This window comes from Anser anser (genome assembly GCF_964211835.1).
Source record: "Anser anser genome assembly, contig: HAP1_SCAFFOLD_32, whole genome shotgun sequence".
Taxonomy (NCBI): domain Eukaryota; kingdom Metazoa; phylum Chordata; class Aves; order Anseriformes; family Anatidae; genus Anser; species Anser anser.
The window spans coordinates 4148558-4172440 of record NW_028154148.1 but is presented as its reverse complement, the minus strand read 5'-3'; the positions used below and the strand labels follow the sequence as shown (position 1 = coordinate 4172440).

At 50.9% G+C, this 23883-nt stretch overlaps 2 protein-coding genes across 2 annotated transcripts; both read right to left on the bottom strand.

Moving 5' to 3' along the window:
- Window positions 1-466: 466 nt before the first annotated feature.
- On the bottom strand, window positions 467-2335 carry LOC310890539 (olfactory receptor 14J1-like). Its single transcript, XM_083852867.1, has one exon. It carries the CDS (start codon window positions 1788-1790, stop codon window positions 828-830), a length of 963 nt encoding a protein of 320 aa, XP_083708993.1. The 5' UTR covers window positions 1791-2335; the 3' UTR covers window positions 467-827.
- Window positions 2336-21980: 19645 nt separating this feature from the next.
- On the bottom strand, window positions 21981-23133 carry LOC310890571 (olfactory receptor 14J1-like; the record flags this gene model as incomplete). Its single annotated transcript, XM_083852891.1, has 1 exon — window positions 21981-23133. Exon 1 carries the CDS (start codon window positions 22941-22943, stop codon window positions 21981-21983), a length of 963 nt encoding a protein of 320 aa, XP_083709017.1. The 5' UTR covers window positions 22944-23133.
- Between the last annotated feature and the right edge of the window lie 750 nt (window positions 23134-23883).

The following is a 23883-nucleotide window of genomic DNA, read 5'->3' as shown; positions in this document are numbered from 1 at the left end:
GTACAGAGTCTCAGTATATACATTCAACACGTACATACTGAAATGGAAGTGGAACAACGGGCTCCTTTCTTTTATTTCAATTCACAGAGGGCCTGGCTCCTCATATACAGAATCTCTGAGCTATACTTGACAGGTACATACAGTAAAAGAAATGAGATGAATCATTAGGCCGCACCTCGAGTACTGTGTTCAGTTTTGGGTCCCTCGCTACAGGAAGGACATGGACGTGCTTGAGCGAGTCCAGAGAAGAGCGACCAAGCTGGTGAGGGGTCTGGAGAACAAGTCTTACGAGGAGCGGCTGAGGGAGCTGGGCTTGTTCAGCCTGGAGAAGAGGAGGCTCAGGGGCGACCTTATCGCTCTCTATAGGTACCTTAAAGGAGGCTGTAGAGAGGTGGGGGTTGGTCTGTTCTCCTACGTGCCTGGTGACAGGACGAGGGGGAATGGGCGTAAGTTGCGACAGGGGAGTTTTAGGTTGGATGTTAGGAAGAACTTCTTTACTGAAAGGGTTATTAAGCATTGGAACGGGCTGCCCAGGGAGGTGGTGGAGTCACCATCCCTGGAGGTCTTTAAAAGACGTTTAGATGTAGAGCTTAGCGATATGGTTTAGTGGAGTACTTAGTGTTAGGTCGGAGGTTGGACTCGATGATCTTGAGGTCTCTTCCAACCTAGAAATCTGTGATACTGTGATACTGTGATATCATTTTAATGGGCAACTTTAGCCGTATTAAAACAAAGAAAGTCCTGTAATAAAACACTCATAAATAAACAAACACACACAAAAATAATTATATACATAATATTAGTTGTTCTTGCAGTCATTGGCATTATTAGTCATCTGCAGAGGTAGAATGGAAATTTATTGCTTCCGAAACACATCTAATCATCAATTTCCAGAGCGCATGCTTGAGCTCCTGGTTCCTCATGCTGTAGATGAGGGGGTTCAGTGCTGGAGGCACCACTGAGTACAGAAAAGACACCACCAGGTCCAGGGACGGAGAAGAGATGGAGGGGAGCTTCAGGCAGGCAAACATGCCAGTACTGATAAATAGAGAGATCACGGCCAGGTGAGGGAGGCACGTGGAAAAGGCTTTGTGCCGGCCCTGCTCAGAGGGCATCCTCAGCACAGCCCTGAAGATCTGCACATAGGACACCACAATGAAAACAAAACAACCAAAGACTAAAGAAACATTAAACACAAGTGCCCCAACTTCCCTGAGGTAGGCGTCTGAGCAGGAGAGCTTGAGGATCTGGGGGATTTCACAGAAGAACTGGTCCACAGCATTGCCTTGGCAGAGGGGCAGGGAAAATGTAGTGGCCGTGTGCAGGACAGCATTGAGAAAGCCACTGCCCCAGGCAGCTGCTGCCATCTGGGCACAAGCTCTGCTGCCCACGAGGCTCCCGTAGTGCAGGGGCTTGCAGATGGCAGCGTAGCGGTCGTAGGACATGATGGTGAGAACATAAAATTCTGCTGTAATCAAGAAGGCAAAGAAAAAGACCTGTGCAGCACATCCTTGATAGGAGATGGCCCTGGAGTCCCAGAGGGCATTGGCCATGGCTTTGGGCAGAGTGGTGGAGATGCAGCCCAGGTCGAGGAGGGCGAGGTTGAGGAGGAAGAAGTACATGGGGGTGTGGAGGCGGTGGTCGCAGGCTACGGCGGTGAGGATGAGGCCGTTGCCCAGGAGGGCAGCCAGGTAGATGCCCAGGAAGAGCCCGAAGTGCAGGAGCTGCAGCGTGCGCGTGTCTGCGAATGCCAGCAGGAGGAACTCGCTATCAGAGCTGCTGTTGGCCATTTGCTGGCTCTGGGCATGGCGTCCTGCCCAAAGAACAAAAGCACAGTAAGATAGTACAGAATTACCTGATAATAACTAATTCCGCTTCGTCCCCTCAAACAGACTTCGGTTAGGTCCCTTTCATGAGTTTTAACTGACACTGACTGAGGATGTCCCTGGAATAAGGGAACTTTTCTGTGGTCAGTGTAGTAACCAGTCCTCACCTATAACGATAAGGAAAGGGGAACATGTGGTAATCCCTGATTACATTCACTCCTGATATTAAGTGATTATCCACATTGCTCTTCCAAATTCACCCAACTGCATAGCAGGGCTGTGAGAATTTCTGTTTCTTTTTAGATTTTCATTCCTTCTGCACTCCAAGTGAAACCTTGTCGATCCTCAGATACAAGGGACTGTCCATTTAGTGCAGACTGTCCTTCCCGAGGGGACAGCCAGTCTGTCAAAAAAGGCTGGTCTCTGCTGCTGGCATGTCTATGAGCTGAAGGATAACTACATGTTCAGCTGAAAAGAACCAGGACACTGCTGAATCCAGGCTCCACGTGCCCATCTCCAGACCGATCATCCTGTCCCCGTACTCCCCTTCCCCCAAGCACCCCGAGGGCTCACTCCATGGGCAGGTGAAACCCCCATCCCCAGGCAGCCTGGGAAAAAGAGCAGCAGCAGCATGGCCAGGTGGAGAAGCCAGGAGGAATGGCAGCGTCTACTTCATATTGGAGAAACAGAGATATCTATCCTGTCAGATGCTATCCGCCATGAGCTGTGTTGGCTTCAGAAAAACTCTTTGGAAATCCCATTTACATGTTCTGCTGCCAGAGACTCACGGTGCGAAGGGCCTGCAGATCTGTCCTGCCACACGCTGCCCTCTGTTGCTGCGCTCCTCACTGCCTCCAAGCCCTCTCTCCTTCTCTCCTGTCCCCGTGCCACCTGCGGTCAGAGCCCCCAGCCCTGCTGCGCTGTGCACAGGAGCTGCTCCTGGGCACAGCTGTCTCTCTGCAGCAGGGCCCTCTTGCCACTAGCTCTCTCTGTCCCACGAGCCCGGCCCAGCTCAGCACCAGACGCCCAGCCCAAGGCATTGGAATCCCCCCTCGGGGGGCTTTGCTGAGGAGCCCACGAACCTCAGGCACTGAGAGACAATTGAAGACATCTCTCAACAAGTCCAAGTCAGAGGCAAGTTTCCTGCAGTGTCCCCCTGAGGGCCAGCCCTGACACAGCCTCCCTTGGAGCTCGTTAGAGCAGAGCATTGGAGGCAGTGAGGACAAGGAGACAAAGGCAATGTGAAGGTGACCCTGATGTGTAGGAAAACTGGATGTGTGTCACCAAGCACAAGGGCCAGGCCTTGACCCCCCGTCCCTGGGAAGGGAGATCCTTTCCCTTCACACTGCTCAGGGCTCTTCCCGGGGCAGGAGGAGATGGGGATGTGCATGGCCAAGTGCAGGAGAATGGTACGAGCCCTGCCTGGTTCATGGGTGGGGGCGAGGAGGCAATGAGGCCCTGGTGCTTTACCGATAAGCTGTCTCCTCCTAGGCCTCAGTGGCAGAGACAACAGCCAGAGCCATGGACACAAAGCCCTGGGTCCTGTTGGGAGTCTCAGCCTTTCTACAGGCCTTGCTGCTCTCCACACCAGACTGTCCTAGGGACTTCCAGACCTGCAAATCTTTTCCTCCTAGCTCTAGCCCCTTATCTGTGTGGTGTCACACTGGATCTGAGCTGAGTCTGATAACTCAGATCTTCTTGGTGGCCATGCTCCTCGTAAGGCAGCTCTGTAGGAAGCTGGCCTGGTTCCTGGGGAGCAGCACCACTGCTCGTATGGCATCCCTCGTGGTGCCCAGGCCCTCCTCCTCCTGGGCACTGCTCACTCAGCAGGGTCCCAGTCTGCCCTGATGTGTGGGGTTCCTCTTCCTCTGCTGCAGGACTGGGCTCTTCTCCTTGTAAGTGTCAAGAGGTTTTTATAGGAAAAATCCTTCATTTTTTCATTGTTCCTCCACACTGATGCTCCATTCTGTCAGCTGTTAATATCTGCAGGCAGATGGCTCACCCTGGTGATGCTGTCTATTACAAGATAACTGCATCAACAATTGCAGGACAATTTGGACAATAGAGTATTTAGTGGAATAAAGCTGCATCATATCATCACGTAATTATAGGGGATTGAATTCCACTGGATTCTACCTTTTCTCTGCTTCCTTCTCATGCGTTCTGTCATTTTGTTTGGAACCGCATTCTGAATGTTGTGAGGCTGTACAGGGAAAAAATTTGAAGGTCAAAAGACCAACTGGAACCCAATCTATCTATTAAGGATAATTAAATAATAATTTATATTTTAATTCATAAAACATTCTCATTCTTCAGCAGCAAGAACAGTTGTTCCCCTCTTACTCAGACTCCTGAACTGGTAGATAGGGACAGCGAGTGGCATGAAGCCCTCATAATCCATGAGGAAAAGTTTTGAGACCTGCTACTCCACTTAGACGTACGCAAGTCTATGGGGCCAGATGGGATCCACGTGTTGGTACTGAGGGAGCTGGCAGAAGTGCTCACCAGGCCACTTTCCACCATTTATCAGCAGTCCTGGCTATCAGGCAAGGTCCCAGTTGACTGGCGACTAGCAAATGTGATGGCCACCTACAAGAAGGGGCAGAAGGAGGATCTGGGGAACTACAGGCCTGTCAGTCTGACCTCGGTGCTGGCGAAGCTCATGGAGATGATTATCTTGAGTAGCATCACGTAACACTTCCAGGACCACCAGGTGATCAGACCCAGTCAGAACGAGTTTACCAAAGCCAGGTCCTCCTTGGCAAATCTGATCTCCTTCTAAGACAAGGCGATGTGCTCAGTGGAGAAGAGAAAGGCTGTGGATGTGGTCTACCTAGACCTCAGTAAGGTTTTTGAAACTGTTTCTCACAGCATTCTCCTGGGGAAAATGGCTGCTCAAGGCCAGGAGGGATGTATGCTTTCTTGGGTTAAAAATTGGCTGTATCTTCTTTTTCAATAATTTCATCAGTGATCTGGATGAAGGGATCGAGTGCACCCTCAGTAAGTTTGCAGACGACACCAAGTTAGATGCAAGTGCAGATCGACTCAAGGGTAGGAGGGCTCTGCAGAGGGATCTGGATAGGCTGCACCCATGGGCTGAGGCCGACTGCATGAAATTCAACAAGGCCAAGTGCTGGGTCCTGTACTTGGGGCACAACAGCCTAACATAATGCTGGGGGAAGGGTGTCTGGACAGCTGCCCAGGGGAAAAGGATCTGGGGATATTGGTGGATAGTCGGCTGAATAGGAGCCAGCAGGGTGCTCAGGTGGTCAAGAAGTCCAACAGCATCCGGGCTTGTACCAGGAATACTGTGGCCAGCAGGAGTAGGGAAGTGATTGTGCCTCTGTACTCAGCCCTGGTGAGGCCACACCTTGAGTACTGCATTCAGCTCTGGGGCCCCCAGCACAAGAAGGACATGGATCTATTAGAATGAGTCCAAAGGAGGGCCACGAGGATGATCAAGGGGCTGGAGCACCTCTCCTATGACGACAGGCTGAGGGAGTTGGGGTTGTTCAGCCTGGAGAAGAGAAGGCTCCGGGGAGACCTTACAGCGGCCTTCCAGTACCTAAAGGGGCCTCCAGGAAAGCTGGGGAGGGACTCTTCATCAAAGAGAGTAGCGATAAGACTAGGGGTAATGGTTTAAACTGAAAGAGGGTAGATTCAGATTAGACATTAGAAAGAGGTTCTTTACTCAGAGGGTGAGAGGAACAGGCTGCCCAGAGCAGTTGTGGATGCCCCATCCCTGGAGGTGTTCAAGGCCAGGTTGGATGGGGCTTTGAGCAACCTGGTCTAGTGGAAGTTGTTCCTGCCCATGGCAGGGGAGTTGGAATGATGTGATCTTTAAGGTCCTTTCATACCCAAACTGTTCTGTAATTCTGTAAATATGAAACACAGCACCATACCAGCTACTAGGAAGAAAAATTTACTCTTTTACAGCAAAAACTAGGACAATATTCACCGCTTATTCCATACCGTATCTGTCATGCTCCGGTCCAACACTTTCCAATTAATCACAGCCACCTGTCTTTTCTGTCTTTTGATATGCACACAAAAAGATCATCTCCTTAGCCTATTTGTGTCTATAGTAATAATCATAATAATATATTCTATTATTATGTTGTTGTTGTTATTATTGTTGTTATTATTTCCTTTGTGTCCTATTAATCTGCTTTTATATCAACCCATAAATTTTTTTTTTTTTTCCTTTCCTCCCAGTTCTCTCCTCCATCCCAGTGGATGAATAGCTTTGTAGTGCTGAGCTGCCTGCCGGGTCAAACCACAGCAAGTCTTCTTGGTGCCTAGTGTGGAGCACAAAGGCTGAGATGACAGATCTGACCAGAGCGTTTTAAAAGTAAGTTGTTAGCATTAGATCAGTATAGCAGTTGCTGATCACAATGTCGACCTTTTTGAGCTGGGGTCTGTTGTGCTTGTTTTCAGAATTGTGTTGTATAGCACATTGCTAACTGTCTGTCTTCCATGTCAGGCTGTTCATCAATTCTGGGGACAGGTTTAAGGTTAATCTTTTGCTGTATTGGATAACTCTGACTTAGGATAGGATAAAAGTATTGCTACCTCTGTACCTACGGAACCATCTCTTCATCACTTAGCAACTCTTAATAATTACACTCTTTTACACTTTTTGCTTTTACTCCTCAGGTAGTAAATCTATGCGGGGTGGGGAAGGAGGTGGGGGGATGGAACTGGTATGGACAGTGGGGGAGGCCTTTCCCCATTTCTTCACTCTCCTTTTCTCCTTCACCTCCCCCTTCTCCTACAGGCTAATTGCAATAGCTCTTCAAAGCTTTGAATATCCTTGGGATGGCCAAACCAGCATGTTCCTATTGTTACATTTCCTGCATGTGTTCCATCTTTTGTTTAAGTTTAAGCAACTACTTAATGCATGCCATCCAGAGATGTGTCCAGAGGCAGGAGAGTGAGGAGTGGCAGGGAGTGTGGGAGGATCTGGGCAGGCACCTAGAGCAGGGGGCACCTCCAGTGCTTTGGAACTTCACCTCTGAGCAAGTGCAGAAGTGCAGAATCCGAAAAAAAATGTGAAAACTGTGTGTCATCACCCTGGTAATTGCAAAGAGACACAAATCACTGCAGCATGCTGGGCCTTGCCCCATGCTTAACAAGCCACAGTCAACACCTCCCCAACCCCTGTGACTTTTCCTGCAGGCACACGCCAGCCCCTGTGGCAGGCTCAGCAGCCACTCCAACCCTTGTGAAGGGCCCAGCAGCCACCCCAAACCCTGCAGCAGGCCCTGCAGGCGCTCCAGCTCCTGAGATGGGCCCAAAGTTAAACCGACCCCTGTGACAGGCCCTAGAGCCACTCCCAAACCTGCGATAGGCCCTGCAGCCACTCCAACTGCTCTGAAAGGCCCTGCAGCCAGAACAACTCCTGTGATGGGCCCTGCAGCTACTCCAGCCCCTGAAATGGGCCCCATGGCTGGGCCAGAGAACCAACCTCTGCCTGTATCGGTTGCCTCTTTATGCAAGAGAAAACAATGGGTGTGGAAGTCAGTTTTTCTTTAGAAAGGAAAAAAACTCCTACCCAGAGAAGAAAGGAGGAAGAAGAAGATAAGGCAGGTTTCTCCAAAGAAAGTCCACCATGGAAGCAGGATGACAAAGAAGAAGAGATCATCTAAGCATCAGAAACCAAGTGATCCCTATCCCAGGGTAAGCTATGAGATAAGGGAAAAGATTTCAGCCATCATCTTGATGAGCACACTGTCACCTGGCTGCTCCAGTGCTGGGAGAACAGGGCCAATAGCCTGCAATTATAGGTCAGGGAAGCCAAGCAGATGGGTGCCCCACGTAAGAAAGGGGTGATTGACAAAACCATTGCAAAAGGGCACAAGAAACTTAATCCTGTCAGGCGTCAAGGAAAGGTATCCCTTGAAGGAAGATCTTGTATGTCAACCAGGAAAGTGGACCAACATGCAGAGGGGTATCCAGTACCTGAGGGAATTAGCCATGCTGAATGCCATTTGTAGAAACCTAGAAAATGAACATCTATCCAAAGATCCAGATGAAGTCAAGTGCACACGACCCATGTGGCAGAAGTTTGTACAGAGCGCACCATCAGCATATGCCAACACATTGACAGTTATGACCTGGAAAGACCAAGATGAACTCACGTGGATGAATCAGCTAGCCAACTAGCCAACTCTGGCATTACAAAGAAAGTCTCTCTTCTTCCCTATGGGCCTGCATCTCATCCTGAGAGAAACTTTCTCACGAGATGCTAGAACTACAAGAGGATACATCTTCCTCCCCACCTGCATGAACCAATAGCTCAGCTATCAGGTGTAAGCATCCCTCTGCTCAAGAAAGTTGATATAGTGCGTGCATACTATGTGCCACCCTGTGGTTTTAACTGTGTGACCATGGAAAGGCCATGAGAAAACGGGATGCAAAAATCTACCCTACCTCCACCCTAGAGGCATGGATACATGAAGCGCAAGGAAAAGCATTCGCAAAAAAGTGGTTCTTCTGAGAAAATTACTGCTCCAGTTTCTAGCAGACAGTCCTCCAAACAGAGTAATGAATACTATGAGCAGGACTAGAGGGGCCCAGCCTCCATCCAGGGGGAGGAAGGGGACAATCGGGTGTATTGGACTCTGAGGAGTATTGGCCTGGCACATCAAACCCGAGAGTTAACTGTACTGGAGGCTGAAGTGAGCCTAACTGGGAAGGAGTGGCAAAAGCAACCCATTGGGACTGGCCTGGAGGCTCTGTGCAACCTTGGCACTGACTAAATCAAGAGAGTGTACTTCAAAGATCCAAACGTTTACTGGATGGACTTTGGGCATGACTCCCTTGGAGACGGAGGCCATCAAACAGTTGTCTACCTTGCCCACTCTCTCACAGGACCCTTCTGCTGTGCAGGTGCTGATGGCCAACGGGCAGCAGGTGCCAATCGCTACCACAACAGCGCACCTGAGGCAGTACTGCACTCACAGAGACTCCCTGATTCCCATGCATGAGCTGGTTCATTGACTGCAGAGCCAAGGGGTGATCAGCAACACTTGCTCACCCTTTAGTAGTCCCATATGGACAGTGCAAAATTCTAATGGTGAGTGGAAGAGAACGGTGGGCTTCTGTGCCTGAATGAAGTCACACCACCGCTGAGTGCTGCTGTGCTGGGCATGCTAGAACTTCATTCAGTACGAACTGCAGTCAAAGGCAGCCAAGCGCTCTGCCACCATTAATATTGCTAATGCATTTTTCTCTATCCCTTTGGCAGCAGTGTGAAGGCCGCACTTTGCTTGCACTTGGAGGGGCATCCTGTCCACCTGGAATGGACTGTGCCAGAGGTAGAAACACAGCCCTACCATTTGCCATGGGCTGATCCAGACTGCCCTGGAAGAGGGGGAAGCTCCTGAACACCTCCAGTACATTGATGTCGTCATCACATGGGACAACCCAGCTCAAGAATATTTGAGAAAGGGAAGAAAATAGTCCTAATCCTTCTGAAAGCTTGTATTGCCCTAAAACAAAGTAAGGTCAAGGGACCTGCACAGGAGATCCAAATGCAGGATGGCCAGGTTCAATGGGACTGTTGGTCCGTGGTTGATGAGCAATTGCATTTTGCATCACATGCTTTACACACAATAAAAATAAAATTTATTATTATTTATTATTGTTGTTACTGTTATTCTTATGTCTTCATTTCCTGTCCCTTTAAACTGTCTATATTTCAAAAAATAAGATTTTGAGTGGTGGGAGTGAGCCAACAGCTCTGTGGTGCTTCAGTGCCTGACAGGTTAAAAGCTCAAGATGTTTGACAACCAAACTTTAATAGCACAAATCACACTTCGAAAACCAATCTCTCCCACATTCAGCAAGGAGCAGTCGGTGATGCCTTCAGTCTGCTTCAGACACCACAGCCCAGCAGAGACCCTGCTGCCTTCGGGAGCTGTCAGCCCTGAGGCCTTGGGGACACCTCGACGGAGCCCAATGACACAGAGCAAGCGATGCCATGGTCGGGTGCTGTGCTGCTGAGCTGGGCCGGGCTCCTGGGCCCAAGGGGAGATCCTGGCAAGAGGGCCCTGGTGCAGAGAGACAGCTCTGCCCAGGAGCAGCTCCTGTGCACAGCGCAGCAGGGCTGGGGGCTCTGACCGCAGCTGGCACGGGGAGAGGAGAGAAGGAGAGAGGGCTTGGAGGCAGTTGGCAGTGGGAGGATGCCGAGAGCTGCCTGCAGGAGAAATCTGCACAGCCCTGGACAAGGTACGTCTCTGGCTGCAGGGCCATGCGGCTGCAGTTTCCAGAGGGGTCATCTACAGCTGGCAAATCTGATGCCTGACAGCATATCTCTGGATAGTTGTCTCTCTCTTTCTCCAGCAAAGTGTAGAAGATGCTGTAGAGAATGGCATTTATGGTTGGATGTTTCAAGAGAAAGACCAAGGCAGGGGCTACCTGAAATGCAAGCAGTTTTCTGTAAGTTTTGCTTTAAGAATCCTGCAGTGGAGGGGAGGCAGGTTTCATGGTAATGGATTGTCAGGATTGTACAGGAGACTGAGACTCCTGAAGCATTGCAGTGAGGGACCAATATGTCATCAATGAACTTCATAAAGTCCCTTCCCACCCCTCAGCCCACAGACTGCACCAACACCGTCATTGTGGTCCTCTCAGGCTTTATCCTAGCTGATCTTTAGGAGCTACAAAAGCCGTGATACCCCCTGCCTTTGGAAGGTCTCTGCAGGCTTGAGGTGAGCACAGATCATTTGCAATGAGCAGGAGCTGCCTCCTCTGCAGGCAGAGCTGCAGCACAGGAGGGTGTGCTGAGTGTCCGTCTGTCCCTCCCTGGCCTTGCCTCCCCTGGCAGCAGCACGCTGCCATTCCTGCTGGCTTCTCCACCTGGCCGTGCTGCTGCTGCTCTTGTTCCCAGGCTGCCTGGGGATGGGGGTTTCACCTGCCCATGGGGTGAGCCCTCGGGGTGCTTGGGGGAAGGGGAGTACGGGGACAGGGTGAGGGGTCTGGAGATGGGCACTTGGAGCCTGGATTCCTCTGCTCTCAGAAGTGGCCTTGTTCTTTTCAGCCAAAGATGTGAGTAGAATTTTCCTGCAGTTCTCACAGGACACCTGGGACCAGACCTGATGGACAGACTGGCTGTCCTCCTTCAGGACAACCTGCACTAAAGTGATGATGATCCTGATTTCTCTGATGATGATCCACAAGGATTCACTTCTTCAGTTCCAGTAGAAATACCAGGATTTTTGGCTTAGAATATGTTCTGAGGAGTGGTGGGGCAGCTAGAACATATATTTATATGTTCATATTTGTATTTATATTGTATATTTATATTTATATTTTTTATGTTCGTATAAATAAATAAATAAATAAAAAAAATTAATTAATAAGCCACCAGAGCTCTGCTCTACAGTTTGGTGAACTAGGAGCAAAACTGGGGAAAAACTCGCTTGATATCAGGAGGGAAGTGAATCTGACATTCTCCAATGTTCCTCTTCACCTCTTGCTGTAGGAGAGGACTGACTCCTGCATTACCCTAAGCAGAGCCCCCTGTTCTGACACACACCCCCAGGCAGAATGAATCAGGATGCATGAAAGGAATCTGCCAAATGTCTGCCAGAAAGTGGACAATTTATTTGGTGATTTTAAAGGAGAAATGGAATTAGTTTTCCTCTGATGAATTTCTTGTACTTTATTCCTCTCATCCTCTTTTTTGTTCAGGACCACCTCCCAAAAAAGCAGATGTCCAACAGAAGCTCCATCACTGAGTTCCTCCTGCTGGCATTCGCAGACACGCGCGAGCTGCAGCTCCTGCACTTCGGGCTCTTCCTGGGCGTCTACCTGGCTGCCCTCCTGGGCAACGGCCTCATCCTCACCGCCGTAGCCTGCGACCACCGCCTCCACACCCCCATGTACTTCTTCCTCCTCAACCTCGCCCTCCTCGACCTGGGCTGCATCTCCACCACTCTGCCCAAAGCCATGGCCAATGCCCTCTGGGACACCAGGGCCATCTCCTATCAAGGGTGTGCTGCACAGGTCTTTCTGTTTGTCTTCTTGATTACAGCAGAATTTTATGTTCTCACCATCATGTCCTATGACCGCTACGCTGCCATCTGTAAGCCCCTGCACTACGGGAGCCTCGTGGGCAGCAGAGCTTGTGCCCAGATGGCAGCAGCTGCCTGGGGCAGTGGCTTTCTGCACGCTGTGCTGCACACTGCCAATATATTTTCACAACCTCTGTGCCATGGTAATGCATTGGACCAGTTCTTCTGTGAAATCCCCCAGATCCTCAAGCTCTCCTGCTCAGATGCCTACCTCAGGGAGGTTGGGTTTATTGCATTTAGCTTTTGTTTAGGTGCTGGTTGCTTTGTTTTCATTGTGCTGTCCTATGTGCAGATCTTCAGGGCGGTGCTGAGGATGCCCTCTGAGCAGGGCCTGCACAAAGCCTTTTCCACGTGCCTCCCTCACCTGGCCGTGGTCTCCCTGTTTGTCAGCACTATCGTGTTTGCCTGCCTGAAGCCCTCCTCCATCTCCTCCCTATACCTGGACTTTGTCGTGGCAGTTCTGTACTCGGTGGTGCCTCCAGCAGTGAACCCCCTCATCTACAGCATGAGGAACCAGGAGCTCAGGCATGCACTGAAGAAACTGTTTCAGTTGTCTTCCAGAAGCAATTAGCTGCTGCTCTGCTGCTGCAATGGGAAAAACTCACGAAAAAAACATGGTGTGAGACACAGCCTTGCAGTGCCAGGTACCAGGTCCACCAATGCTGGCCCCAAACTATGAGAAACAAAGTAAAAACTTTACATACAGAAGGAGAGAAGATGGATCCTGATGATACAGGACTGCAGGCACCTGTGGGCAGTACGGACACTGACCTGCTGTCTCAAGGCTCCCTGGGTGGGGAATAGGAGAAAGAGGCCAGTGCCTGTCCTGTGCCACCTCCCCGCCAGCCCTGCCCTCCCACAGGTGGAGTATTTCTCCCTTACTCGCGCACCAGCAGCGCTTTGCCTCCTCCTCCACAGGGAGATGAGCCACAGGCCTGGCTGTGTGTGAGGGAGCAGTAGACTTGAGCAGAAAAAAAGCCAGTTTCATGGCACTGGGGCATCTGAAGGGTCCAGCCCCTGTGGCTGGGTCTGTTCTCTGCAGCAAAGGGCTGTCACCAAGCCCCAGCTCTGTGGTTGCTCCTGCAGCTCTGAGGACCACTCCAAGGGCATCACAGTAACGATGCTCAGGACCTAGGAGGGTCAGCCCGCCCATGGATCGCAGCAGGAGGTTGGTAGGATTCCATAGTACACAAGGACACGGACCCCTCGTTGCTCTGTATTCATGAACGTCTTTATTACAAATTGCTACAAATCCCTACCTGTAAAGCAACTACGTGTTGCAAGAAACTTTTAAGTTACCACTAGGAAAGCAAATATGGGCTTGTGATGCTTTCCCTAAATCGGCACCAATAAATACTATTTGAGGTGCTACAGGTACCACACTCATGAATCCACTTGGTGGAGGGCACAAGGCAGGGCACCTTCCCCTTCTTTCTTTGGGGCCAGTCATGATAGCTCGTGAGTAACGTGAACATCATTGGGTAACCCTAACGACATGCCTCCAGACTGTGTTTCTGGCTTGTTCCAAGGGTAAACAACTAAGCAAAAGGGCACCAGAGGGCTGTTGGCATAACTGCCTTGAATAGAGAGAACGTCAAATAGTTGTCTACCTTGCCTGGTCTCGCACAGGACCCTTCTGTTGTGGGGTTGCTGAGAGCCGAAGCAGAGCAGGTGCCGACGGCTGCCACAATGGTGCACCGGCAGCAATAGCGCACTGACCTCCAAAGCCTCCAAGCTCAGGAGCTGTGTATTCCTGTGAGCAAAAAGTCAGGCAAAGGGGGCAGGAGACCTGCTTGGATGATCAAGGAGATCCTGGGGTGACTGAAATGGAAGAAGGAAGCATACATAACGTGGAAAAGGGGACAAGCCACTCGGGAAGAATATAGGGACATTGTCCGAGGATGCAGGGAAGCGACAGGGAAGTCCAAGGCCCATTTGGAGTTAAATCTTGCAAGGGGTGTCAAGGACAACAAAAAGGGCTGTTTCAAACTCATCAGTTGCAGAAGGAAGACAAAGGAAAATGTGCGCCCACTGCTTAATGAGGTGGGTGCCCTGGTGACAAAGGACAAAGGGAAGGCAGAATTACTGAATGCCTTCTTTGCTTCACTCTTCACTGCTAAGACCAGCCCTCTGGAATCTGTGACCTTAGGGACAAGGGAGGAACTCTGGAGAAACGAGGACTTTCCCTTGGTTGAAGAGGATCAGCTCAGAGATCTCTTAGGCAAACGTGACACCCACAAGTCCATGGACCCCGATGGGACACATCCATGAGTGCTGAGGGAGCTGGCGGATGTTACTGCTGGCCCACTCTCCATCATCTTTGAAAGGTCTTGGAGAACATGAGAGGTGCCTGAAGACTGGAAGAAAGCTCATGTCATGCTGGTCTTCAAAAAGGGCAAGAAGGAGGCCCCAGGCAACCGCAGGCCGGTCTGCCTCACCTCCATCCCTGGAAAGGCGATGGAACAGCTCATCCTGGAGGTCATCTCCAGCATGTGGAGGAGAAGAAGGTGATCAGGAGCAGTCAGCATGGGTTCACCAAGGGAAACCGTGCTTCACCAACTTGATAGCCTTCTATGATGGACTGACTAGGTGAGTGGGTGAGGGAGAGCAGTGGATGTTGTGTACCTTGACTTCAGCAAGGCTTTCAGCACTGTCTCCCATAACATCCTCACAGGCCAGCTCAGGAAGTGTGGGATGGATGAGTGGTCAGTGAGGTGGATTGTGAGCTGGCTGGATGGCAGAGTTCAGAGGGTTGTGCTTAGTGGAGCAGAGTCTAGTTGGAGGCCTGTAGCCAGCAGTGTCCCCCAGGGATCGACACTGAGTCCAGTCCTGGTCAACTTATTTGTCAATGACCTGGATGATGGAATAGAGTGAGTGCACCCTCAGCAGGTGTAAAGATGTGCTGTGTTTTGGGTCAAAGTGGTCTCCCTGTGTAGCATCACTGCCATGGCTGCCTGCCTGAAGCCTCCCTCCATCACCTCCCCATCCCTGGACCTGGCGGTTTCATTTCTGTACTCAGTGTTGCCTCCAGCAGTGAAACCCTCCTCTACAGCACGAGGAACAAGGAGCTAAAGGAGGCACTGAGGATGTTATTCTAATATACAGCATTTCCCCACCAATGAGGTACCTGCACATCTTCCTCACCCGGGCAAGGCAGAAACACCTTTGTTCATGTATTTCAAAATTGCCTTTCAATCTTTGCAATATTATTCCAATTAAAGTATTTTTCTTCATCTCACTTCTATCTCACTTCTTCTAACTTTTATTTATTTATTTATTTGTTTATTTATTTATTTATTTATTTTAACCCAGAGACCTGATCTACAGGTGCTGATAAGCTCTTGGTAATTAAGGAAATAAAGGAACCAGCAGGTAGTCATTTTCTGTGACTCTTGTTTCTCATGATTTCTCTTCAGGTACAGCAGAGGTTGTGGGATTGAAGAGCCCAGCAGCAATGTGGAGGAAAAGCAGAGATGTGGCTGAGGGACTCCAAGTATTTTCTGTATTAGTCTGTACCAAAAAGTTCTCCTGGGCCTCTGAATTCAGTAAAAGAGATCAAGCATGAGAAGAGCATGTATTGAGAGGAAGGCCATGAAAACCCACCAGGACAAGGGCCAGTTTCTGCCCCTGCAGGGGACTGAGCCTGGGCAAGGCCCAGCTTGGGAAGCAGCCCTGTCGCACGTTCTTGGTGGGCAGTGAGCTGGGCAGGAGGCAGCCGTGTGCCCTGGCAGCACAGGAGGGAAGGCTGAGGGGCACCTCACCGCAGCCTGCCAGGAGCTGCAGGGACGTCAGGAAGAGCCCAGGGCCAGGCTCTGCCCCGTGGTGCAAAGGGAGCCCTCCTCCTGCCACGCCGCGTGCGGTGGCTGCAGCAGAGGGGACCCCCAGCCAGCCCCTGCATGGGGCTCTGCCACCCGCCTCACCCGGCCCTCTCCAGCGCCCTCCTCGCTGCTCTCTGATGCACGCCAGCACCTCCCCGTGCGTGCCGGCCAGCACGTCTGCTGAGGGCCAGTGCGGCTGCTGCAGGGGCAGGGAGCTCAGCTTGTCCCTTGCAGCCCCCTGCCCTGGGCCTGCCCCTCTCCTTGCCCTTGGCCCCGGCCTTGTCTCTGCTGGCAGGAGCGCTCTTGGCATGTGCTTCCTGGCCTCCACTCGCCTGCGCACAGCTGCTGCCCACTCAGGCTGCTGGCACAAACGTGTCCTCACAAGCAGCACCACTCCTTGGGCTGCTTCTCCTGGCCTCCCCCAGCTACTGCCTTGGCTCCTTGTCTCTGCTGGGCCCCACTTTCCACACCCAAATGCGTCCCTTGGCTGTCAGCTCCCTCTCCCGTGCCCTGTGGGGTGACAGAGCCAGAGTGGGACAGGTTACCTTTATTTGATATAGTTTTGTGTATTTGCATTGGTGATGGCACAAAAAGAGAGTTCCTTCAGCAGTGATGTACATCCTTCTTCATGTTAGGACACAACTCAACGTCCTTCACTCTGCTTTATCTCACAGATGAACTGGATTAGGTCTCCTTGATTACTCTGAGGCACAGTGCAGTGCTTTTTGCCTTCTGACACTCCAGCACAATATGTGTGACTTTCCCTTACTCTGCGCATTGACCTGACGGGTCATTTCACATTTTTCACTTTCATATCCCTAGTTGGAAGGGGATGATTCCCCAAAGTGGGGCAGCTGATGGGTTCTGCCTCAGCCATTTGAAGCATGCTATAGTTGAGTTTTTCATCCTGAGTTTGCTAAAGATGACCCAGGAAGGTAAATGCATGTTCAAGTGTCTCGTAGGAATAAGGGGTATCATGGGTTAAGTACTAATAAGAATATCATGGGTTTCCAATGGCCATTTCAAATCTAGGTCAATCCCAGGAACCCACTGGAGAAGGGATTTGTCTTTGAAGGGATTTCCCGTGCTGGGCTGGGCTGCAGTTACAGGGACAATGACCACTGCTGGCAGTGGAGGTGCCCTGGGAACTCCACCTGGCTCCACCTGATTTTCCCAATAGGCTCCAGTCTCCTGCAGGTCTTTTCTCACATATGCCGGTCCAGGGAAGTGCCTCAAAGACAATGGGGCCACAGGAGATTTTCCGTGGTTCAGCTTATGGTCACACAGCAAAGCTCTGCCTCAATACCCAGTAATTTTTTTTAGTACTTATCTAATAAAGCCACTACTCATCAGCTCAAATGATTCAACTCCTTCCGTAAAATGTCTCACGTGAAGTATAATTTCTATCATGAAGAAATGCTAATTTCCATGATCTATATTCATCGCAGGAGAAGAAATACTGGTGTTCTCCTGTACTTGCTTTGTCATCACTTTGTCTATCATGGTGTGCTCCCTCATCTTTCAGGAAGAAAACCCATCTTGATTACACAGACCTTGCTGAATGTCGCCTTTCCAGCTGCCTGTCTGGACCTATGCACTTCCCATGCTTCTCCTGCTTTGCCCTCCCCTTACTCTTGGATCATTCAGACCGCTCTCACCAACTCAGTTGCTGCTTTGAGTTTCAGTGAGTTTCAGCTCGCCCATCTCTGAGCAGTCTGTCTACTGGTTTCCTTAGCAAGAAACTCATCATTTATCATTGAATTAGTAAGATATGGATTAATACTAACACTATGATTTTAAATTTCCTATTAATCAGTGCAAAATGGATCATGTACAGTCATCCTTTTGGGAAGGTAAACATCACTGGAGTCAAAAAAATAAGGAACTTGATTTTTTTTTCTTTTTTTTTAAACTGTAGCATGATTTCCTGTTGTTTGTTTTTAAATAGGAAAAACCCTGCTCTTCCTACCTAAGCAGGGCTCCAAAGGAGTAACCCTTGACCAATATCTATAGGAAAATGATGCTCCAAAATGAAATGCAAAAAAATTCAGCCTTTCAAATGAGGAAAGATTTCTATTAGATGCTCTTTGAAATCTTCCTCCTTAACTACACTATGAAAGCTCTCCAATTAGATGCACAAGTTTTGAAGACATGAAGAAAACTGTGGGAGAGATATGGCTGCCTAGGAGATTCTCTTTTTTAATGAGTTCCGTGTTGTATTTTGGTGCTGAGTCAGTGAAACTTGGGTACTGAGAGAAGAATGATGCAACTGCTTGAGAAAGTAAAGTCAGAAGGAAAAGTTGAAGTGACTTGGAGTATTAATGGGCCCCACTGAGGGCTGTTCCTAACAAAGCCTCCCCAGGGACTTGTTAGGGCAGATCATTGGAGGCCGTGATTCCAGACAGGCAAAGCGCTGTGCTGAGAAAAGTCTTGGTTGGTTTTGGTGAAGCAGAAGGGCCAAGACCTGACCCCAGCCCCTGCGAGGGGAGATCCTGCACCCCCCCGTCTGGCTCAGGGCTCTTCTTGGGGTCTGTATGATGTGGTGGGCAGTGTGATGCCACGAGAAGAACTTCATTAGGACACCTCCCCACCCCTGCACAGGGTATCAAGGAAGCAAAGAGGCCCCATTGCAATGACTCTATCTCGTCTCCTCAGAAGCTCTAGCCAAAGGGAGAAAAACGTCAGGGCTGCTGGGGCCTTCCCTTCTTGCCAGCATCCTCTGCCTTCTCCTCTGCAGGCTTTCCTCTGCTGTCCCACACTTTGCCCTATTTCCTTGAAGTCTGCAGACGCCCTTCTCTGTCCACCACCTTGCTCTCATCCCGGCATTTCAATCATCTCACCATGTCTCTTCAACCTTAATCAGCTGTTCCTTGAAATTCAAAGCCATGGTGTTGTTGTGGTTTAACCCGGCTGGCAGCTAAACACCACACAGCCGTTCGCTCACCCTCCCCCCTCCCTCTCTGGGATGGGGGAGAGAAACGGGAAAGTGAAGCTGGTGAGTTGAGATAAAGACAGTTATTAAGACAGGAATATAATAATAACAATAATAATAATAATAGTGATAATGATAATAGTATTAATAATAATAATGTGTAAGAAAACAAGTGATGCACAATGCAATTGCTCACCACCCGCTGACCGATGCCCAGCCTATCCCCGAGCAGCCGGCCCCCCCACCCCGGCCAGCCACCCCTATATATTGTTTAGCATGACGCCAGATGGTATGGAATACCCCTTTGGCCAGTTGGGGTCAGCTGTCCTGGGTCTGTCCCCTCCCAGCTCCTGCTGCACCCCCAGCCTGCTCGCTGGCAGGACAGAGCGAGAAGCCGAAAAGTCCTTGGCCTGGTGTAAACACTGCTCTGCAACAATTAAAACATCAGCATGTTATCAGCGCTCTTCTCATCCTAATCCAAAACATAGCACCCTACCAGCTACTATGAGGGAAAATTAACTCTGTCCTAACTGGAACCAGGGCAGGTGTGATCACAGATACTCTTTGGGTGACCTCTGTCACTACAGCACTGCCCTTTGAGGGATATTTTTTCCTCCCCGTCCCTAGTGCGAACATTCCAAGGTGCACTTTGTGGCAGTTTTTTCTCTCCTGCTCTTTCCTACTACCAAAGAAAGCTCCATCAGGGTGGAAACCACTCCTGAGGGATGCATCCCAACCCACCAGGCTCCTTGTGGCCTGTCAGCCAAGCAGACAGAAGTCACCTCAGCAGCATCCTCCAAGGCCTGGGCCTGCTGCTGGCCTTGCAGCTTCTTGGCTAGACACAGCCAAGCCTTGGGCCTCCTGCTGTCCAGTCCTGGCCTCAAGCAGAAGGGACAGGACAACCCCTCTGCGGGCCTTCTTTCTGTCTGGGTCCTCCTGGGGATGGAGGCAGAGGGGATCCCACAGGCAGCATGCCAAGCAGGGGCCTTCTGTTGGCCTAGCAGGGCCACTGGCAGATGGCAGCCCCAAAGTGCACATCCCAGGGAGAAGCCAAGGCTGACCTGCCACCTCCAGACACAAGGGACCTCACAGTCCCTTTGCGTGACACGTTCCTGCTGCTGCCCTATCAGCTGCAGAGACAGAAGTGACCTCCCAGTCACTGCCACAGTCCCATTCCTCCTGCTGGGGCAGGAGAGCCTGAGGCAGAGCTGAGCTCATCAGAGCATTCCCACCCATCTCCTCCTTGTGGCCCACACACCGACCAGATCCATGGCCCCTCACACTCATCTCTGAATGCCATGCGACTGCACGGGAACCTCATGGTTCCTGCCCTTTCTCAAGGGGCCAAGTGCCTAAAGATAACGTTTAGGAGAGGGATTGAATGTGAGGAGGTTAATACACAGGAGGACAGGGTTTGGATGTTAGTTGTTCACGTATGACATGAGGGAGTACGACAAACATTTCCGGGTGAGAGCTTAAGGAAAAATTGAAGGAGAGGGTTTGGTGTTGGGCTTGGGGTGTCAGGTCTGTGGTTAGGGTATGTGCAAGCTCTTTGCTTTAGTGTTTTGCTTAGGTCTACAAGAAGACTTGGGTTAAATAGAGCGTTTTAATGCTTGTGTTAAAGGCTGGAATCAGGGTTAGCAAGAGAGTAAAGGTAAGGGAAAGATGTTATGGACTTATTTTGGCTCAAAGGATATTGTGGTCAAAAATTAGAGCAGTGGATTCCTGTCAGGGTGTGTTGTGGCATTTAGATTTACATATTAATGTTACAGGTTAAAATAGGGTAAGGGCCTCACATGTCTGCTTAAAGTCAGCTCTACTGCAGGATCAGCATTACCTGAGCATTCTTACCTCTCCAAAATCATTAGCTTCTCCTGGCCAAGCTCCTCTTCCCTCCCCCAAATCTCACATCTCTCCTGGCCAGGCTTCTCCTGACTTCCCCATATCAGTCATCTTCTCAGGGGCAGCTTTCTGATGGCTTTCATGAACTCAGAGTATCTGTCTCACCTCGGTTGGCTACTCTGCTCCTGAGAAAGAAGCAGCTCCCAAGCCAGCATGGAGAAGCACACAAAGGCTGTAGGAGCACCCTGCACAATGTGCCCAGCAGCTCTGCACCTCCACAAAAGCAGCCCTGAAGGATGAGTTCAGGCAAAAGCGGATACCTCTGACATGACAACACCTATTTAAGACCTCTTCCTCTATGGGGCCTACCAGCTACTTAGGAAGAGAGGATCTCACAAACTGTGTGCAGAGCACATGCATCTGCTGGCCTATCATGGAGACCAGCAGATGTGAGCCTAAAGGCACAGATCCCAGCCAGGAGCCAAGGGATGACCTGTCAGCTGCTTCAGAAAAAAGTCACCTCACCGGCCACTTAACAGCCATTAGCTGCCTACTGGACTTGGAGCTTCTGAGGCACCACTGAGCTCATAATACCACACCTACAAAACACCCCCTTTTTGGCCCAGAATCTGCCCAGGTAGAAGTGATCTGGTTGTGATCCTTCCAGCCCATGGCACAGCTCCTGGGCTCCCAGCCTCTCTGACACACAGGAGCCAGTGCCGTGCCAGTTCTGGGAGGTGCTAGGGCAGGAGGGACCTTGCAGTCAAATCACTCGCCAGACTCCTTGGCTGGGGCTGCTGCGTGCCCTGGGGCTGCAGAGCTCTCCTCTGCCTGCTCACAGCAGACTGAGCCCTTGAGCTGTGGTCAGTCCACCTTGGAGGAGATCCCCCCTTAGGAGGGAAGTGCTGCAGCGCAGGCCGGCTGTGCCACTGCCGTGCCCACTGCCTGTCCCTGCCTGCAGTCCCAGCACAGCCCCACAGCAGCACTGGCACCAAGCTACAGGAGCAGCCGGGCCTGACCCCACCAGCAGGGCTCAGCACGAGAGGGGGGCAGTGGCAAGAGAGCAGCTCGGCATGCCCCAAGCGCTGGTGCTCCCTGCCCGTGCTGCTGGGATGGGACTCTTTTCCTCTGCAGCCCTGCACATGGCACTGCCCCTGCAGAGCCAGAGCAGCTCTCACAGGAAGGACGTCACACAAGGAAGGCAGTGCAGGCTCCTTTCTTTTATTTCAATTCACAGAGGGCCTGGCTCCTCATATACAGAATCTCTGAGCTATACTCGACAGGTACATACTGTAAAAGAAATCAGATGAATCATATCATTTTAATGGGCAACTTCAGCCGCATTAAAACAGAGAAAGTCCTGTAATGAAAACACTCATAAATAAACAAACACACACAAATATAATTATATATATATAATATTAGTTCTTGTAGTCAGTAATCATATCTATAATATTAGATGTTCTTGTAGTCATTGACATTATTAGTCAACTGCAGAGCTAGAATGGAAATTTATTGCCTCCGAAACACATCTAGTCATTAATTTCCACAGTGCATTCTTGAGCTCCTTGTTCCTCATGCTGTAGATGAGGGGGTTCAGTGTTGGAGGCACCACCGAGTACAGAACTGCCACCACCAGGTCCACGGATTGGGAGGTGATGGTGGGAGGCTTCAGGTAGCCAAACAAGCCAGTGCTAACAGTCATAGAGACCACGGCCAGGTGAGGGAGGCACGTGGAAAAGACTTTGTGCTGGCCCTGCTCAGAGGGCATCCTCAGCACTGCCCTGAAGATCTGCACATAGGACAGCACAATGAAAACAAAACAACCAAAGACTAAAGAAACATTAAAGACAAGTGCCCAAATTTCTCTGAGATAGGCATCTGAGCAGGAGAGCTTGAGGATCTGGGGGATTTCACAGAAGAACTGGTCCACAGCATTGCCTTGGCAGAGGGGCAGGGAAAATGTAGTGGCCGTGTGCAGGACAGCATTGAGAAAGCCACTGCCCCAGGCAGCTGCTGCCATCTGGGCACAAGCTCTGCTGCCCACGAGGCTCCCATAGTGCAGGGGCTTGCAGATGGCAACGTAGCGGTCGTAGGACATGATGGTGAGAAGGGAATACTCTGCTCCAAGCAAGAACACAGAAAAGAAGACCTGTGCAGCACACCCTTGATAGGAGATGGCCCTGGTGTCCCAGAGGGCATTGGCCATGGCTTTGGGGAGAGTGGTGGAGATGCAGCCCAGGTCGAGGAGGGCGAGGTTGAGGAGGAAGAAGTACATGGGGGTGTGGAGGCGGTGGTCGCAGGCTACGGCGGTGAGGATGAGGCCGTTGCCCAGGAGGGCAGCCAGGTAGATGCCCAGGAAGAGCCCGAAGTGCAGGAGCTGTAGCTCCCGCGTGTCTGCGAATGCCAGCAGGAGGAACTCGCTCACAGAGCTGATGTTGGGCATTTCCTGCTTCTGGGCATGGGGTCCTGCCAAAGGAACAGAAATACAGTAATAATATACCAGAGTTATCTGAGAAAAACCATTTCAATTTCTTAATTAGGCCCCTCAAAGCACTTGCCCAGTTGCACACAGACAGTTGGCAGAGCCCTTTCCCACATTGGATTCAGCTGCTCTGTGTGGGCATCTCTGACTGCAGGACAATTGCACTAAGGACGTTGTCCTGAGAAGAGCTTGAACGCTGCTGAGGGCAGAGGAATCCAGGCTCCAAGTGCCCATTTCCAGACCCCTCACCCTGTCCCTGTACTCCCCTTCCCCCAAGCACCCCGAGGGCTCACTCCATGGGCAGGTGAAACCCCCATCCCCAGGCAGCCTGGGAACAAGAGCAGCAGCAGCACGGCCAGGTGGAGAAGCCAGGAGGAATGGCAGCGTGCTGCTGCCAGGGGAGGCAAGGCCAGGGAGGGACAGACGGACACTCAGCACACCCTCCTGTGCTGCAGCTCTGCCTGCAGAGGAGGCAGCTCCTGCTGGGGACAGCGGGGGCTTGAGGGCAGAGGCTGTGCTGGTGGCAGAGGAGAGCAGGGGGTGTCCCAGGGAAGGCGCCTGCCCTGCAGGGGCTGCCAGGGCGGTGCCTGAGCCCTCCCTCGCACAGCATTTCTGGCAGCAGATCCCTCTCACCGCCTGCCCATGTCCCTGCTGCCTGCCTGTGCTTCTGCTGGGAACTCCTTCTATGTCCCCACATCTACCCCCTGTCCATGCTCACAGACCCATCCGACAAGCTCTGTGCTCAGATTCACTCAGATTCCCATCCACTGAAGGAATCTGAAAGCACAGAATCCAAAAAAGCTTCTCCCTTCAGATAAACCAAACCTCAGTATTCTTGAAATGCCCCCTTCTAAATGCCATTCTCTACAGCATCTTCTACTCGCTGAAAAAACAGAGAGAC